Below are 17,641 nucleotides of genomic sequence, written 5' to 3'. Positions count from 1 at the left end.
GAGCACTGTGCGTGCCATCCCCCGCACAGGCTCCTGTCTACAGCTTTTGTTCCATGGTCTCTTCAGTAAATATGACTCAGTCTGCTGTTCGGCCTCCACTTCCCCTACGCTCTGCTGTGCCCGTCATGCCTGACTCAGGGGGCGCGCTCAGGGGCCTCGCAGGTTCCGCTGCCTCTCATATCCCCAGCTGACCAAGCTCCCTTCTGCTCGTCTGAGCACCGAGATCCTCCACCCTTCCCAGCTTTCAAAACATCAATTAATACGGATGGTGTCTCCCCACCTCCCCATTAAAAAAAAAGTGCTGTACACTTACCTTGACAAACTGCCAAGTGCTTTTTCCACCCACCTACTCATCTATAAAATTTGTAGTCTCCAGCATATGCGTGATACCCAAAAGGCCAAGTAAAGGTCAAAATGTGTTCCTGCGAGCAATGAAAACAAAAGACAGGAAAACCTCCCAATCACCTCTCCTCTGGTAAATGCTTGTTAGAGCAAGAACATTATATTCTTAATGTGCATGGAGGCCGGTCATCCAGGCCAGCCCATACTTGTGAACTTGTTTTGGCTGGAAGAGTCAAGGTAGGAGCTTCAGTTTATTTGGAGGCACTTTATTTTGAACTCAAGGCAACAGTAAAATGCCCCAGCACTTTTTTTTTTTTTTTTTTTTTTGGCAGTTGTATAACTTTATTCGACCATCAGCATTAGTTCTCATTCATGTTAACGGTCTGTAGATATTTGAAAGTGGTGACAGGCACATAGGTGACCAATGTATAGAGCTCGTTTGGTGAATCTTCATCCTCATTACGTTTTCTGGACAAACGTACCCAGATATGATATGGGACATTCCTTATTCTTTTGGCCCAGACAGCTTTGTTGAGCCTGGTGTCAATGCGCACATCTGGAGTCCCCATCTCCTTCATGGCAAATTTCCGGATCTCCTTGAGTGCCCGAGGGGCACGCTTCTTGAAAACCACGCCATGGATGTGCTTGTGGATGTTGATGGTGTACTCCTTTGTCACCACCTCGTTGATGGTGGAGTGGCCCTTCTTCTTCTCTCCACCCTCTTTGCGGGAGCCATCGTGCCCGGCAAGTTGGAAAGCTGTCCCAGCACTCTCTATAAGAAAATAACAAACAGCATTAAATAGGAAGCATTATTATTTAAATAATATTTAAATTATTATTAAATAATTATGCTAAGCCACCGAAGCCACAGTCACCTCAAGGAGATAGAGAGATGAAGACATGGGGCTGCTGATCCAGGTTCAGGAGTAAAGGGGATTTCATGCCAAGACTATTTCTGTAGCACCCACCATGCAAGAGGCTCAGAGATCTACAGCACAAATTTGCCATGAGCTATGCATCAGTGGGGCTGTTAATGTTGGAGGCTGCATCCTGTCAGATGCCCAAGATAAAGGCAGTGGGCCTACCACATCAAGCCAGTGAGTCACCTTTAGTTTGGGGGATGCCATGCCCTGCCTAAGAAGGTAGGGTTGTTTGCCAGGACATTTGGGATGGAGTGTCTGTTGCTTGCCTATCTGCTGTAGGATTTTTCTCCCTCCTTTTCCTTCCTTCTCATGGGCTAGGAAGGGCCCACCTTGGCCTAATTGTACATGTTGACTTCTGAGTATGAGGAAGCAAAGTCCCTAATGCATTTGTTTACATTTGAATTCTCTCTCTCTCTCTCTCTCTCTCTCTCTCATATACATACACATACACATACAGATACACATACACACACACTCTCTTTGGTCACCACAATACATCCCCATTCTACCTGTAATGGTAGATCAGACTAAGACCAGTCCTGAAACCAATGAGACACTTTAGTGTTTGGGTTGTTCTAAGGGGATGCTGCGTTCAGGGTGTGATTCCCCACGGTCCAGCTGCTTGAGGAAGAATAGGCTGGGAGTGCCAACCCATTTAGCTCTATCAGTCACTGAACCTGACCAAGGGTAGCTTTGGAAGTCATTTCCCAAGAGCAGGAGAAATGCAGTGCCAGCAGATACAAGCCTGCCATTGAGGATGAAGTGAGAAAAGGAACGTGCCACACACCTGTCAGTGTCCTGGTCAGTACTCTTATAGTTGCAGATGACAGGAACCCCAGAAAGGGGATTTGATGGCTACAAACCCAACCTAAGGGAAGATTTGGGAAGCAGCTGACCTCAGGGATGACTGCCTTTAGGACCTCAGACATGACCAGGTGTCTCTGAGTCTACCCCACTGTCTCTCTCTGCATGTCGGCTTCTTTCAGGACAACTTCTGTAAAAGGCAGGGGGCATAGCTGCTAATGGCATCCAAGGCAAAGCTTCTTTCCCTAAGCTGAAGTTTTTAAAATGCCAAAGAACTCTGATTGGTTTAGCTAAGATCATGTGTCCAGTTCTGGACCAGTCACCCAGCCAGGACAGTGGGAGCCATGTTTGTCTCAGTTTGAGTAATGCATCACCTCCTCTGGCCCAGACCACGAGGAGGAGGTAGCAGAGATGGTCTCCCAGTGGCGGCTTCCACTAGAACTAGCCAGTTTCCATGAGAGGAGGACTACTCAGTAAAGACTGTGAGTGAAATTTCTCTGAAAGGGGAGGAGGTGTTACAAGCACACAAGACAATTGTGGTCCCCTGAAATAAATGTGTAAGCTTTGATCATGTAGCAGTTTGTGATCTGTGGCTAGCAGGTATGTATATCTGTTGAGAGGGCTGTTAAATTTGAGAAATGAAGAGAAATGGTGACAGCTAAAGTGCTTGGGAATTGGCAGTGTATAATTATGTTATCGCTAAGAACTATATAAAACTTTGGAGAAAGAACAGGTAGCAAGGTCATGAATCATACATCAATAAATCATTTCTATACTGCTAGGTTGTTTGACAATCTTCCTATCTAATAATAGACAAACATGGTAATTGACCGTACCTTCGCTACACCTCCCATCGGCTAATCAGTGCGATATGCAAATTAACCACCAACAAAGATGGCGGCTAATTTGCATACTGCAGGCAGGGCGGGACAGCGTCATCCCGCCTGCCCTGCTGCCATCCAGGCCTGCTATCTACGATCCTGGGTTGGGGGGGAGGGGGTTTCTGTGTGCGATCGGACCCGGGGCGGCTGGGCGGGGCAGCGGTGATCTGCCGGCCCACCTGGGCGTTCCGTGTGCAACCTGGGGTGGGGCCCCAACCCCCTGATCGGCCCTGCCCTGTTTGCGACCTGGGAAGGTGGGGCAGGCACCTAGGGATCAGTCCTGCTATCTGCCACCCGGGGAGCGGGCCTAAGCCAGCAGGTGGTTATCTCCTGAGGGGTCCCAGACTGTGAGAGGGCATAAGTGGGGCTGAGGGACACCCCCTACCCCCCACCCCACCCCCGCCAGTGCACAAATTTTTGTGCACCGGGCCTCTAGTATATAATAAAAGGCTAATATGCAAATCAATCAAACAGAGGAATGACCGGTCGCTATGACACGCACTGACCACCAGGGGCAGATGCTCAATGCAGGAGCTACCCTGTGGTGGTCAGTGCACTCCCATAGGGGGAGAGCAGCTCAGCCAGAAGCCCTGAGCCAGGCTCACTGCTGGCGAGCCCAGTGGCGGTGGCAGGAGCCTCTCCCGCCTCCATGGCAGTGCTAAGCCTTCAGTCAGTCATCGCCCGAGGGCTCCCAGACTATGAAAGAGTGCAGGCCGGGCTGAGGGACCCCCCAACCCCTGAGTGCATGATTTTCATGTACCGGGCCTCTAGTTGTTATTATAGAAAAGAGATAACTGAGCTTGTCTTCCTGGTCATGTTGACCTGCTTATAAGATTAAAAAGACCAAGCCACATGATTACAGGGTGTTCTATCTTTCCTGAGCTTGAATGCAATGTCAGTATTAGTGACAATCTTTCCACAGAATTGTCCCTGATTTGTTATTGTACTGCATCTGTCTGAAACTGAAAAACAACCTTGCTCTTCCATCTTGAGTGAATGGTGTTTTTTTTTTTGTTTTTTTTTTTTGTGTGTGTGTGTGTGTGTGTATTGTTGTTTTTTTAATCCTTACCCGAGGATATTTTTTCCATTGATTTCTAGAGAGAGTGGTAAGTAGGGAGGAGAGATAGAAGGGAGGGAGAAAGTGGGTAGAGAGAGAGAGAAACATTTATGTGAGACAGACACATCCATTGGCTGGCTCCCGCATGCACTCCTACCGGGGCTGGGAAACCTACAACCAAGGCATGTGCCCTTGCCCGGGAATTGAACCCAAGACCCTTCAGTCCCTGGGCCTGTGCTCTAATCACTGAGCAAAACCGGCCAGGGTGTATTTTTGATTCTGCCTTTTAACTCTTCAGACTATACTTTGCCCTTTTTCAAAGGTAGTCTTAATGTTTTCATCCTAGTGAATACCTAATAATGGCCTTCCGAAGATGTCCACATCCTAACCCAACAACCTGTGAGTATGTTACTTTACGTTGCAGAAGAGACTGCAGGTGCGATTAGATCAAGAATCTTGCGATGGGGAGATTGTCCTGGATTATGGGGATGGACCTAATGTTAGCACAGTAGTCCTTGTAAGCGTGAGATAGGAGGGTCAGTGAAGGCGAGGACAGAAGGAAATGTAACAACAGAAGCAGATGTTAGAGAGAGAGTTGAAGATGCTACTCTGGTGTCTTTGAAGATGGAAGAAGGGACCATGAGCCAAAGAGTGCACAGGTTCTAGAAGCTGAAAAAAACAAAGAAAAGGATTCTTCCTCAGAGATTCCAGAGAGAAGATGACCCTGAGGGCACCTTAATTTTGGGACTTCTGACCTCTCAATCAGTAAGACAAGCTTGTGTCATTTTAAGCCATGAAGTTTGTGGTAATTTGGTACAGCAACAGCAGAAAACTAATATAATAACTACTTTTCTGGAAAGCAACTTGGCAACATGTACTAAGAGATACAAGAGTTTATGCTTCTGACTCAGTCATTCTACTTCTAGGACTTGCCCAATGAAACAATCAGATACACAGAGATGTACTTATCTATTCAGATGTTCATCACACTATTATCTATAATAGCAAAGCCTTGGAGGCCTCTACTGGTGGTCTCATCTTTACTGCGGTCACAATATATTGTTCAAGGAAGAAAACATGGCCTGCTGGAAGATGACCATCTCCCTTTAAGATATTGCTTCTAGAATGTGTTAAATCACAGGTGGAGATCGCCTGTGTTAGAAAATGTTGTCAATCTACTGCTTCCACAAAAAATGTTGAGCACGCTGGGACCTGAGCCGAGGATGTAGAGACCAAGAGCACATGGGTTATGGGAGCTGCAGGCGCCTGGCCAGAGAGGTGGTTATCAACACAAAGACTTCAGAAAAGGTGATGCTCCACTTAAAACTTGAAGGGGCATCAGGAATGAGCTGCAACGGAAAAGCCAGTCCATGGAGTGCAGCCATTTCCCTGGGCTGTGCATGCATAGTCCTGAAAGTGAAGGTAGAAGCTGGCTGCTCACCAGGAATTCAGAAGGCTCTGCAGCCTGAAGCAGGTCTCGCAGCCCTCTTGTTAAAGAGCTACAGAACAAAAACTGGAAACAACCTAGGTATCCTTCAGTGGGTGACTGGTGTAGCCGTGCCATAAAGTACTACTCAGCAATAAAAAGGAATGGACTATTGACACATGCAATAACCTGGATAGATCTCGAGGGCATTATGGACTATGAAAACGAGTCTGTCTCAAAAGGTTTCCTACTGGATGATTCCATTCTTAAAGGGACAAAACTATAGAGAGCAAATTAGTATAGTCATGATGGGAACGCGTCCTGAGAAATGCGTTGTTAGGTGATTTCGTCATTGTGTAAACACCGTAGAGTGCACTTACCCAAGTATAGATGGTAAAACCTGCTGCACCCCCCGGCTGTACGGGATAGCCCATGGCTCCTGGCTACAAGCCTGTGCAGTGTGATACTGTACAAAACATGAAATTCAATCAAGCACAAGAGAAAATGATGCAACCAAGAGACACGGTAAACAGACGTTTGAGGCTGCTGCAGGGGATAATGCAGCATAGTTTTTATAAGTAGAAAGAGTACATTCTGAAAGAATGGAAATAGCATAGTAGACACATAAACCTGTAATATAGTCCTTAATTATCATTATCAAGTATTATGCACTGTACATCATTGCATGTGCTATATTTTTTAAAAAATATATTTTATTGATTTTTTACAGAGAGGAAGGGAGAGGGATAGAGTTAGAAATATCGATGAGAGAGAAACATCGATCAGCTGCCTCCTGCACACCTCCTACTGGGGATGTGCCCGCAACCAAGGTACATGTTCTTGACCGGAATCGAACCTGGGACCCTTCAGTCCGCAGGCCGATGCTCTATCCACTGAGCCAAACCGGTTAGGGCACATGTGCTATACTTTTATATGACTGGCAGAGTAGTAGGTTTGTTTGCACCAGTGCCACCACAAACATGAGGAATGCATTGCACTACATGCCATTAAAGCTATGACATCTCTAGGCAATAGAAGTTTTTTTTAGCTCATCGTAATCTTATGGGATCTCCGTCATATATGTGGTCTGTCATTGACTAAAATATTGTTATGTGGCGCATGACTATAGTTGCAGAAATGAGGAGGCAGATATGACTATAAGGAGACAGAAAAGCTCTGTATCTTGTCTGTAGAGTACTTACACAATCATATACATGGGACAAGATTGCATAGAACCCCCGCCCCCTCCGCCCCCCACATATCCATAAAAAAAATATGCTGAAAATGGAATTAGGTTTCTTGTCTCACCACAGCATTATACCATTGTCAGTTTCCTGGTTTTGCTATTACACTACAAGATGTCACCATTAGGGGAAGATGGGTCAGGGTACACGAGACTCTGTGTGCTATTTTTGCAACTTCCTGTGAGTCTATAATTATTTCAAAATAAAATTTAAAAAAAAAATAGCCACAGACTAAAATTCCTCTGCCTGATGACACTTCTGTGCCCAGGAATTTTTCACCACTCTAATAGTTCTAGGTCCATTTCAGTTGGTGTTTAAATACCCCACGGCTCCCCCTTTACTTCTTAGATGTCTGCTCACGGTCACATAGGACAGGGGGGTGATACCAGCAATTGATTTCCTCCTAAATCTCCTGTGCCTGCCCTCTTCCTTAACAACTGTCAGGAACATTGTTTCCCAACCACCAGCCTGGAAGGAGATTGGCTGTGTTTGTGAGTCACCCTGGACATGCTGTAAGAGCTTGGCTTTCTTCTCTCTCTCCTTCACCAACTCTAGACAAGGAAGTAGAAACGGCCTGAACACAGACAAGAGGGAGGAGAAACCTTTGCTGAAGGGGAGATTTTGGTGAAGTGAAGAGACAGAGAGCTAAGAGTGAGAGCTATAGCGAGTAGGTGCTCTGGCATAATGGAAAAGGCATCGAGGCACTCTCTGAATTCATTCATTTATTCAAGCAGGTGTCTTTGTTCAGGCTGCTACAGCAGAATCGATACCACAGACTGAGTGTCTTAAACAACAGTTCTGGACCCTGGGAAGTCCAAGATCAAGGCACTGGCAGGTTCAGTGTCTGTTGGGGCCTCGCTTTCTGGTTCACGGACAGTTTTTTTGTTTTTGTTTTTGTTTGTTTTCTGTGTCCTCACTTGGTGGTGAAAAGGGCAAGGGATCTCTCCAGGGCATTAGCCTATTTGTGAGGGCTCCACCCTCCTGACTTAATCACCTGCCAAAGACTGCCTCCTAAAACCATCACCTTTGGGTTAAGACTTCACATATGAATTTTGGGGGGGGGTTACACACATTCCGTCTAGAGCAGCAAGCGTTATCAAGTCTGAATTTAAGCTCTCTTGCTCACCAGCCTTGTGACCTCTGAAAAGTCACTTGATATCTTTGAATTTTGGTTTCTTCTCTGTAAATTGGGGTTATTAATCCAACTTTTTGGATTTCTGTGAGGTTGCGTAAGTGTTGAGCACAGTGTCTTAAGCTGCGCAGGTGTTCCGTTTTTCACATTTGTTCTCACTGTTCTCCCTCTCTGCTCACCATCTATGCAGATGGCTTATAAGGGGTGGAATCGGGACACCACTGGGGCAGCCCTGGGCTGTAGACAAAACTCAGTGTTGTAGGTTCAGGTAAATTAAATGCAGGGGTGTCCGCACAGTTCTGTAGCGCACAGGCCAAATGAAGTTGGGTCAGAACAATTTCTTTTTGTATTTCTGTTCATTTTTCCTTTCTATTTTTAATTCTCTGTGTTTGGTGTGTTTATTATCGTATCTTCTTGGTGAAATTTGCCTTGTTAAAGTCTCTGTTCCTCAATCACATTTTAAACTCCTTTTCTGCAAATCTAGCTTGTTTGTTAGTTTATGTATCTATATCAACTGTCTTTCATTTAGTAATTGTCTGGTTTATATTTATATGTTTCTATCCCCTATTTTCAACTTTCCTATGTCTTAATGTTTTAGATTTGTTTCTTATAAACTACATATAGTTGAATTTTTTTAAAAAATTGAATCTAAAGGTCTTTGTCCTTTAACTGGCAATTTAAGCTTTAAACCATTTATTACGATGTCATATAGTTAGTACATTTCTATGATATTATTTTATACTAGAGGCCTGGTGCACAAAAATTTGTGCACTTGGGAGGGTCCCTCAGCCTGGACTGTGCCCTCTCGCAGTCTGGGACCCCTCGAGGGATGACCACCTGCTGGCTTAGGCCTGCTCCCTGGGGGATTGGGCCTAAGCTGGCAGTCAGACATCCCTCTGGCAGACCAGGAGCACTAGGAGGATGTCCGCTTGCCAGCAGGGAGCAGGCCTAAGCTGCAGTTGGACATCCTTAGTGCTGCTGAGGAGGCAGAAGAGGCTCCCACCACCACCGCTGTACTGGCAGCCGTCAGCCTGGCTTGTGGCTGAGCAGAGCTCCCCCTGTGGGAACGCATTGACTACCAGGGGGCAGCTCCTGCATTGAGCATCTTCCCCCTGGTGGTCAGTGTGTGTCATAGTGACCAGTCATTCCCAGTCATTCTGCTGTTAGGGTCAATTTGCATATTACCCTTTTATTATATAGGATAGAGGCCTGGTGCACAGGTGGGAGCCAGCTGGTTTGCCCTGAAGGGTGTCCCAGATCAGGGTGGGGGTCCTGCTGGGGTGCCTGGCCAGCCTGGGTGAGGGGCTGATGGCTGTTTGCAGCTGGTCACACCCCCTTTAGGGTGGGGGGGGGTCCTCACTGGGGAGCCTGGCCAGTCTGGGTGAGGGGCTGAGGGCCGTTTTCAGGCTGGCCAAGCCCCTCAGTGATGGACGCTCCCAGCCTCTCCTTTTTTTCTTTTTTTTTTTTATTCTGGGATTTATTTACCTTCTATAATTGAAACTTTGTAGCCTTGAGTGGAGCTCAGAGCCAGCCATGGTGGGCGGGAAGCTTGGCTTCCTCCATTGCCAGGGGCAACCCAAGCCTCCTGCTCGCTCCAGCTCTGTGGCCACAGCCGGCTGAAAGTAGGTATCTGGGGTTTATTTATCTTCTATAATTGAAACTTTGTTGCCATGAGCAGAGGCTACAGCCAGCTCAGAGCAGGCGCGAAGCTTGGCTTCCTCCATCACTGGGGCAACCAAGCCTCCTGCTTGCTCCAGCTCCGTGGCTGCTGGCTGCCATCTTGGTTGGGTTAATTTGCATATAGTCGCTCTGATTGGCTGGTGGGCATGGCTTAAGGCGTAGCGAAGGTACGGTCAATTTGCTTGTTTGTCTTTTTTTCTTTTCTTTTTTTTTTTTAAATATATTTTATTGGTTTTTTACAGAGAGGAAGGGAGAGGGATAGAGAGTTAGAAACATCGATGAGAGAGAAACATCGATCAGCTGCCTCCTGCACATCTCCTCCTGGGGATGTGCCCGCAACCCAGGTACATGCCCTTGACCGGAATTGAACCTGGGACCTCTCAGTCTGCAGACCAATGCTCTATCCACTGAGCCAAACCGGTTTCAGCATGTTTGTCTTTTATTAGTGTAGATTTTTCATGCTTTACCCTCATCTTTCTCCCACCTCATTGCCTTTCATTGGGTTGGTTGTGTTTCTTTTATTTCTTCCTTATTCACCCTCTTGATTTAGAACTTACGTATTATAATTCTATTATTATTTTTAAAAATGTATTTGTGTTGATTTCAGAGAGAGGGAGATGGGGAGAGAGACAAAAACATCAATGATGAGAGAGAATCATTGCTTGGCTATCTCCTGCACATCCCATGCTGGGGATCAAGCCCTGAACCTAGGCATGTGCCCTGACCGGGAATCCAACCGTGACCTCCTGGTTCATAGGTTGATGCTTAACCACTGAGACACATCAGCCAGGCACAGTTCTATTATTTTAATGGTTCTGCTTATTTTTAACACATTGCTTGAAAATCTCAATTTAGTCAATATCCTCCTCCTCCTTCCCAAAGTGGAAGGACTTTATGACACTTTGACTCAAATCTTTCTCCCTCCATCTCCTAAGGGATTGTCCACTCTCGTGTTAGTGTTACCAGCTTTTCAATACTTCCCTCCCCAGTTTGGCTCTTAGAATTATCTTCGACTTCTCATACCTTTCTCCACCTTAGTTGAAATATATTTATATTTGATTAAATATAATTTGAATTTATTTACATTTGATTAACTAAATGTGTCAAAAATATTTTTATTTTATTAAACTAAATATACTTCAGATATACATTACATAGCCTTGAATCATTCTATAAACTCCAGTTCTTGATTTTCTAATCTATGAATGGCATCAACATTGGAGCTTTCTCCAATATTGATTGTTTGTCTGTGTGGTTTGTAATTTTGAATTATGTGTGTGTATCTGTGCAGGGTGGGGGTTTCCATGGATTTGATTGTGAAAACATCCTCAAGTTTTGCTTTTCCTCTGTTCGAATCACTTGTCACCATTTCTGTATTTGTTTTTATTTAATTATTGGACTAAAATTTCCACTGCACATATGTAGAATGGCCCAGACTTTCTTTTAAATTAATTTCTTTCTTTCTTTCTTTCTTTCTTTCTTTCTTTCTTTCTTTCTTTCTTTCTTTCTTTCTTTCTTTCTTTCTTTCTTTCTTTCTTTCTCTCTTAACTGGGCCACAGGCAGAGATCAAGCTTCCTCACCTCGGTGGCCTGGTGAGCAGTGTGCTATCTATTCTCTGTGCTCAGCCCCTGACTCACAAGGGTCTGAAGCCGATGACACCACCTGCATAAATATAACCGGCTCCCACACCTCATAGCTTTGGCCCCACTCATCGATCTGAATGTGATTCCCCTCTATTTCTGATACCTGAAACATTTTCCTTTGTCTTGGGTGTGGCTGACACTTTTGGGATTCGGTTTATCCGGCATTGCTACGCAGGCGTGGAATGGGTCAATTTCTCACAATGACGGTCACATTCTTACACAGGTGGAAGCTCACTTTCATTCTTTCAGTCAGCAAATGTCCCAGCACTTAACACCCAAGCAGGGAGACAGACTTGCATGAAGGAGTGTAAGGAGTAAATGTGATTGTTAACTCCGGCAAAGCCAGCTAACGAAAAGCACCCATTCTAGGGCATGGGTGCTCTAAGAGGGCCTGACCCGGTCCATCTGTCAGGAAACGAGAAGCCCAGATATCACGGAGGCCAGAGGATAGCCTCAGGGGGCTTTAACTGCAAGCGCGGGGCTGTCGCCAGGGCCTTCCTCCTTCTCTCCCTCCCCTTCACTGCGCAAGGTCTGTCTGACTTGGCTGCTAACTTTCTCTCCAGTCAGGTAGCAGGGGCCCTGGGTGATTAAACACAACAGGGGTGGGGGTGGATGGCAGGGGCAGGACTTCCCCTGGCACGATGCCCTAAAATGTGCACTACCCCCAAATAATGCCATTTATGCTGTAAACTAAAAAAAAAAAGGGATGTGAAAAACTTGTCTACAAAACATTGCCCTGCAAAACATTTGACTAGCAGGATGGAGAAGAAAAGTCAGAATTGTGTTTCCTTTGCTCTCTGGGCCTAGAGTTAGGGATTTATTCCCCTTCTAGATGACAACCAGGAAAAGGAACCCTCGATTATTCTCTAACTAAAACATTTTGGTCATTCAACTAGCCAATGGGGGGATGAAGGGAAGGGTGGGGAAGAGTCAGTTTCTTAAAGGAAAGAGCCCTGTGCTGGGAGAGCCACGGCCCAGCTCTCCCTCCAGCTTCCTGCTGGGACACGGGTCAGGGGTGCATGGGAGCCAGGACCCTGCTATGTAAAATGTGGAAGTTACACTAAGGGAGCTGGAAGGACCTTTCTTTTCTCTTCTTTTCTTTTCTTTTCTTTTCTTTTTTTTTAAAAAAATATATGTTACTAGAGGCCCGGTGCACAAAAATTTGTGCACTCGGGGGGGGGGGGGACGGGAGGTCCCTCAGCCCGGCCTGTGCCCTCTCACAGTCTGGGACACCTCGGGAGATAATGACCTGCTGGTTTAGGCCTGCTCCCAGGTGGCAGAGGGCAGGCCCAATCCCTAGGTGCAGCCCCTGGCTGGGCTCAGAGCAGGGCCAATTGGGGAGTTGGGGCACCGCCCCCTGTCACACTCAAGGCAGGGTCGATGGGGAGGTTGTGGCGCCACCCCCTGTCATGCACAGAGCAGGGCCAATCAGAGGGTTGGGACGCTGCCCCTGTCACACACAGAGCAGGGCCCATCAGGGGGGTTGGGGCTCCGTACCCTGTCACGCACAGAGCAGGGCCCATCAGGGGGTTGAGGAGCTCCCCCTGTCACTCACAGAGTAGGGCCGATAGGGGAGTTGGGGCACCGCCCCCTGTCACACACAGAGCAGGGCGGATCAGGGGGTTGGGGCACCACCCTCTATCACCCACAGAGCAGGGCCGATCAGGGGGTTGGGGCACCACCACTCTCACACTCAGGGCAGGGCCGATGGGGAGGTTATGGTTCTACCCCATCACACACAGAGCAGGCCCCTTTGGGGGGGAGGTTGGGGTGCCGCACCCTGTTACACACAGAGCAGGGCCAATCAGGGGGTTGGGGCGCCACAGCCTGTCACACACAGAGCCACAGGGCAATCAGGGGGTTGGGGAGCTCCCCCCTATCAGGCACAAAGCAGGGCTGATCAGGGAGTTGGGGCGCCTTCCCCTGTCACGAACAGAGCAGGGTGGATAGGGAGGTTGTGGCCCCGCCTCCTGTCACACACAGAGCCACAGGGTGATCAGGGGGTTTGGGCGCTGCCCCCTGTCACGCTGATCCCAGTGCCAGGAGGCCTCGCGGCTCCGCTGATCCCGGTGCTGGGAGGCATATTACCCTTTTACTATATAGGATAGAGGCCTGGTGCATGGGTGGGGTTGGCTGGTTTGCCCTGAAGGGTGTCCTGGATCAGGGTGGGGGTCCCCACTGGGGTGCCTGGCCAGCCTGGATGAGGGGATGATGGCTGTTTGCAGCTGGTTACACACCCTTCAGGGTGGGGGTCCCCACTGGGTTTCCTGGCCAGTCTGGGTGAGGGGCTAAGGGCTGTTTTCAGGCTGGCGGGTGATGGAAGCTCCCAACCACTCCTTTTTTTCTTTTTTTAAATTTTTTATTCTGGGCCAGCTTTAGCTCTGAGGCTCCAGCTCTTAGGCCTCCGCTCCTGAAAGCAGGTATCTGGTTTGTTTCGGTTCTATAATCGAAAAAATGTATAACTCCAGCTCTGAGATCCCGGCTCGCTGAAAGCAGGTTTCTGGGGTTTTGTTTAGCTTCTATATTTGTTACAATGTTTCTTAAAGTGCAAGCTCAGAGAACGGCAGCGCAGGTGGGGAACGTTGGAGTCCTCCGTCACTGAACCAAGCAAGCCTCATGTTCGCTTCCAGCTGCCTGGCTACCGGCCGCCATCTTGGCTGGCAGCTAATTTGCATATCTCGCTGATTAGCCAATGGGAAGGGTAGCGGTCGTACGCCAATTACCATGTTTCTCTTTTATTAGATAGGATTGATTTTTTTTACAGAGAGGAAGAGAGAAAGATAGAGAGTTAGAAACATTAATGAGAGAGAAACATCGATCAGATGCTTCCTGCACACCCCCTACTGGGGATGTGCCTGCAACCAAGGTACATGCCCTTGACTGGAATCGAACCTGGGACCTTTCAGTCCACAGGCCAACACTCTATCCACTGAGCCAAACCAGTTAGGGCGGGAGGGACCCTTCTATCTCTGGCATCCAACATAGTCTCCAGGGGAGATGGGGTGCTGCTGAGGCCCCAGCTGCCCTGCCTTTCTGGGGTTCCCAATGAGCAACAGTCCCCTGGGCCTGTTGATGCTCCAGGCTTTGGAGCAGCCTCCCTGCCCACCTGCCCGCCCCCACTTCCTGTCACTGATAACCCGGATGATCCAACATGTTCCCTCAGGAATGTTTCTCATCCTCAATCCATCTGTGCAGTCAGCTCTGCCCAGTTGTGCCAAGAGAATGCGATCTCTGCGTCATGAAGCGAGGAGCTGAGTGTGCGCCCACTGGGTGTTTATTAACCTGCCTGGGTCGGGTGGTGGGAAGGGAAGGCCCTGGCCTCCCTCTGAAATTTCCTTTTATGGACACAGATCCTGACCGGTCCCTGGCAGGCCTGTTCGAAACCAGGTCTGGCCAGAGCCTCCTGTCATTTGTTGACCCAGTTTGTAACCCCAGAGGCAGGGCCCACAGAGTTGAAAAGTTTGCCCCAGTGGCACTGCCAACAGGAGCCTGCACTGCCTAGGGCCGGGTTCTTCCCTCCGCCCCTTTCCCCCGCGGTCCTCTGGGACAACCTGTTCTCTTCTCTTCACTTCCTGGGCGTGTCTCACCCAGAGGCTCCCTCTCAGCTTGGCAGGTATGTGTCATTTCCTTCTGCTGGGGAGACCCAGACTCTTAGTGTCCCTGCCCAGGACAGGCCCCTGCCCAGGCCAGGTCTAGGCTGATAGAAAGGGATGAAAGGGTTGGCCCTCGAGACCACGGCATACTAAATCCTGATAAGGGTTTATTGTTTGGGTGAACTGATCACCTGCAGGAGACTTTCTGTGTTTTCACTGAGAGATGTTTGGGAAAAGCGGGGGCCTGGGACAGTCTGTTTCATCTTGTTTTCTGCCACCTGCACCCCTGTCCCCACCCCACTGCTGTCCACTTTCCCCTCACCTATCCCCTCCCTACTTCTCTGGGACCCTTTGGCTTTGCGGGAAGCCCCTGGGGAGCATCCTGACCCTCCCTAGGGAGGCTAGCGGGGTGATGCAGAGCCTGTGATTGCGCAGGAGGGACCCAGCCTCACAGGTCCATCTCTGGCGGACCTGGTGAGTGCTTCTCTCTTAGACCAGGAGGAGGGAGTCAGCATGCAGGCACAGAGCCATTCTCCATGTGAAATTTAAAACCACTGCGTGGAAATAAGCTTCCCTGAGTAAGTGTTGGCATGGTCAAACTGCTCTGCCAGCATTGTCTCACTGCTTTGTGTCAAGAGAGACCTACTGAACCCACGTGGCCAGAGTCGGCTGGGAATTCTTGTGACATTGGTTCCTGAGTCAGGTCTTCCAAGGACAGCAGCCACTCCTGCTCCCCTCATGGTATAGAAAATGGGAAAAAGTGCAGCTATGCCACTGGGCCTGGGAAAATCTCCCTGCTGGGGTAGGGACCAGGAGAACGGCCAGCGCCCTTCTATCGGCCATGAGACTTGTGCGGCTTGGGACCCAGTGCTGAGGGCCTCGTCTTGCGCTAGTGGGAAGGAGCTTTCTGGGAGTATCTATCTGGGGAGGCGAAGGATCTGAAGATCGCGAGACTGTTTGAAGGACTTGAAGCAGTGTAGACTGGAGAAGCCTGGAGGAGCAGGTGAGCTGTTTTCTAATACCGAAAGGAGGTTAGGGGAAGTGAAATGAGTTCTGCTCTGTGTAGGTCCAGAGGGCAGACCTGGGAGTTTACAGAAAAGTATAATTGGGTTAAATATAGAAGAAGGCCTTCTTATCATTAGAGGGCTGAGCAACAGAACAGGCTGCTAGAATTTTGGGATAGTGGGTTCCTTATCACTAGAAGAATTCCAGCAGCAGGTAGCCAGGAGGGACCTCCTGCACCAGCCTGAAGTTTGGACTGCATGATCTCTGACAGTTCTTCCCACTATAAGCCTCTGTGTCTCTGATTCAGGTCTAGCCCTGCCCTTTCCTCCAACTCTACAAGGTTCTTGGAACCCATCTCTACCTTTCTCATCACAGGCCTCCTTCCTTGAGCAAGATGGAGATGCTGGTCTGGCCTGTGCCTGAGCCTGGGGTAGGCTGTGTGCCGACTCTTAGCAGAAACCCCAGAAATGTCTGCCACGTGCAGAGCTGGTACAGTCACTAAGCATTTCTGTTGCCTGTTTCTGTGAATTCTTACTGGTCATCTCACCCACCCCCCAGTCCTGTGGGCCAAGATTATTCTGCCTTGTGCTGCCGATGAGGAAGTAAGGAAATACTCGGGCCACTGCAGGGCTAAGATTAGACCTGGACTCTGCCCTCCTGTTCCCGATGCCGTTTGTGGAGTGCCTGTGTGCATGTCCAGGCATCCTGCGTGCAGCCTTGAGTGGAATCCTTGTGGCAGTTCTGAAATAGCTGCATTATTGTCCCATTGCACAGAGGAGGAAACTGAGGCTCAGAATAGTTGGAACTGTGTCTGGGATACAACTAGTAAGGGACAGGGCTATGCTGTTAGCTCCTTCACCAGGAGCTGTGAGGGACAACCACGGGTGTGCAAGGAGGGGGCCCATGCAGATGCAGAACATGTACCCCCAGGGGACTGGCTGGGGCCATTCAATTCTGTACTCTTAGGTGAATGAGGGCCTGCTTCATATATCCCAGTTCTGGTGCTAAATGCAACTGGGGGGAAATGTATAAGTTACTATTCCAGCTTACGAGAATCCTGTGGTCCAAAGCAGTGAGCCTAACATATTTACAATAAGCAAGATGTGCCTGATACAGAGCAAGCGTTCATCTTATTGAAGGATGGAAAGGAAAGCTTTGACAGAGATGAAACTGGACGTGGGCTTTGCCAAAAGTAGCCAGAGATAGGCAGACCTATAGGGGTACGGGGATGGGAGACATTGTCCTCAGTGTCACAGGGACCAAACAGAATTGGGCCCCTGAATTCTTGAGCTATTATTACGAAAGCATGATCGGCCCTCCCATTTTTTCTACCCACCTATGGATGGCTCCAGGCCCAGACAGAACTTTCCAGCTCAACCTTCTCAACCTCTGGCTTGGTGAGTAGCCTGACCGTGGTCCCACGTTCTGTCAAAGGTTGTAGATGACTTGGGCTCCTCCTCCGACTGGCTACCAATTCCTGTGGGTTCTAGAAATCTCCCTTTATCCATGCCTTATTGTTGCCCCCCATTCTGGGTGAGACTGTAATTCTTACCTAAATCAAGGCGTCAGCCACCAGATTGCTGCCCCAGGGTTTTTCCTTGCACATCTGTCTTACCCATGGCGCTTTGATTGAATCCTTACCAAGCCTTCACTTTCCTGCTGTCTTGCCCCCATTCATTCTAAGTTTTGCTGACAACCTTCCACGCCCACCTCCTTTGTTTACAAACTTACCCATCCATGAAGGCCCAGCTTGGAGGCTGCCCTTCGCAGTCAGGTGAAGTTAACCCCTTTCCCTTTGGTTGCCCCCCGGGGTATAATTTGATTTGTGCCTCTCTGGTAGCACCACACTTAGCCATGGAATTAGTCTGTGGACACGTCTGTCTGCTCAACTTGGCTATAAGTTACTGCATC

The 17,641-nt window shown here is 48.5% G+C and overlaps 2 protein-coding genes across 7 annotated transcripts in view; one reads left to right on the top strand and one right to left on the bottom strand.

The window, feature by feature from the left end:
• Nucleotides 1–17,641, top strand: part of PTK2B (protein tyrosine kinase 2 beta) — a 124,966-nt gene that overhangs the window by 27,377 nt on the left and 79,948 nt on the right. The gene's annotated exons all lie outside the window — the stretch shown is intronic.
• On the bottom strand, nt 674–17,349 carry LOC118658513 (60S ribosomal protein L31-like). The gene is made up of 2 exons (XM_036314035.1): nt 17,346–17,349; nt 674–1,114 (listed from the first exon to the last, which is right to left on the bottom strand). Exons 1-2 carry the CDS (start codon nt 17,347–17,349, stop codon nt 702–704), a joined length of 417 nt encoding a protein of 138 aa, XP_036169928.1. The 3' UTR covers nt 674–701.

Source organism: Myotis myotis, unplaced genomic scaffold, assembly GCF_014108235.1.
Source record: "Myotis myotis isolate mMyoMyo1 unplaced genomic scaffold, mMyoMyo1.p scaffold_m19_p_6, whole genome shotgun sequence".
Lineage (NCBI taxonomy): Eukaryota > Metazoa > Chordata > Mammalia > Chiroptera > Vespertilionidae > Myotis > Myotis myotis.
The sequence above is the reverse complement of the archived record's forward strand: the minus strand, read 5'-3'. Positions and strand labels throughout refer to the sequence as shown.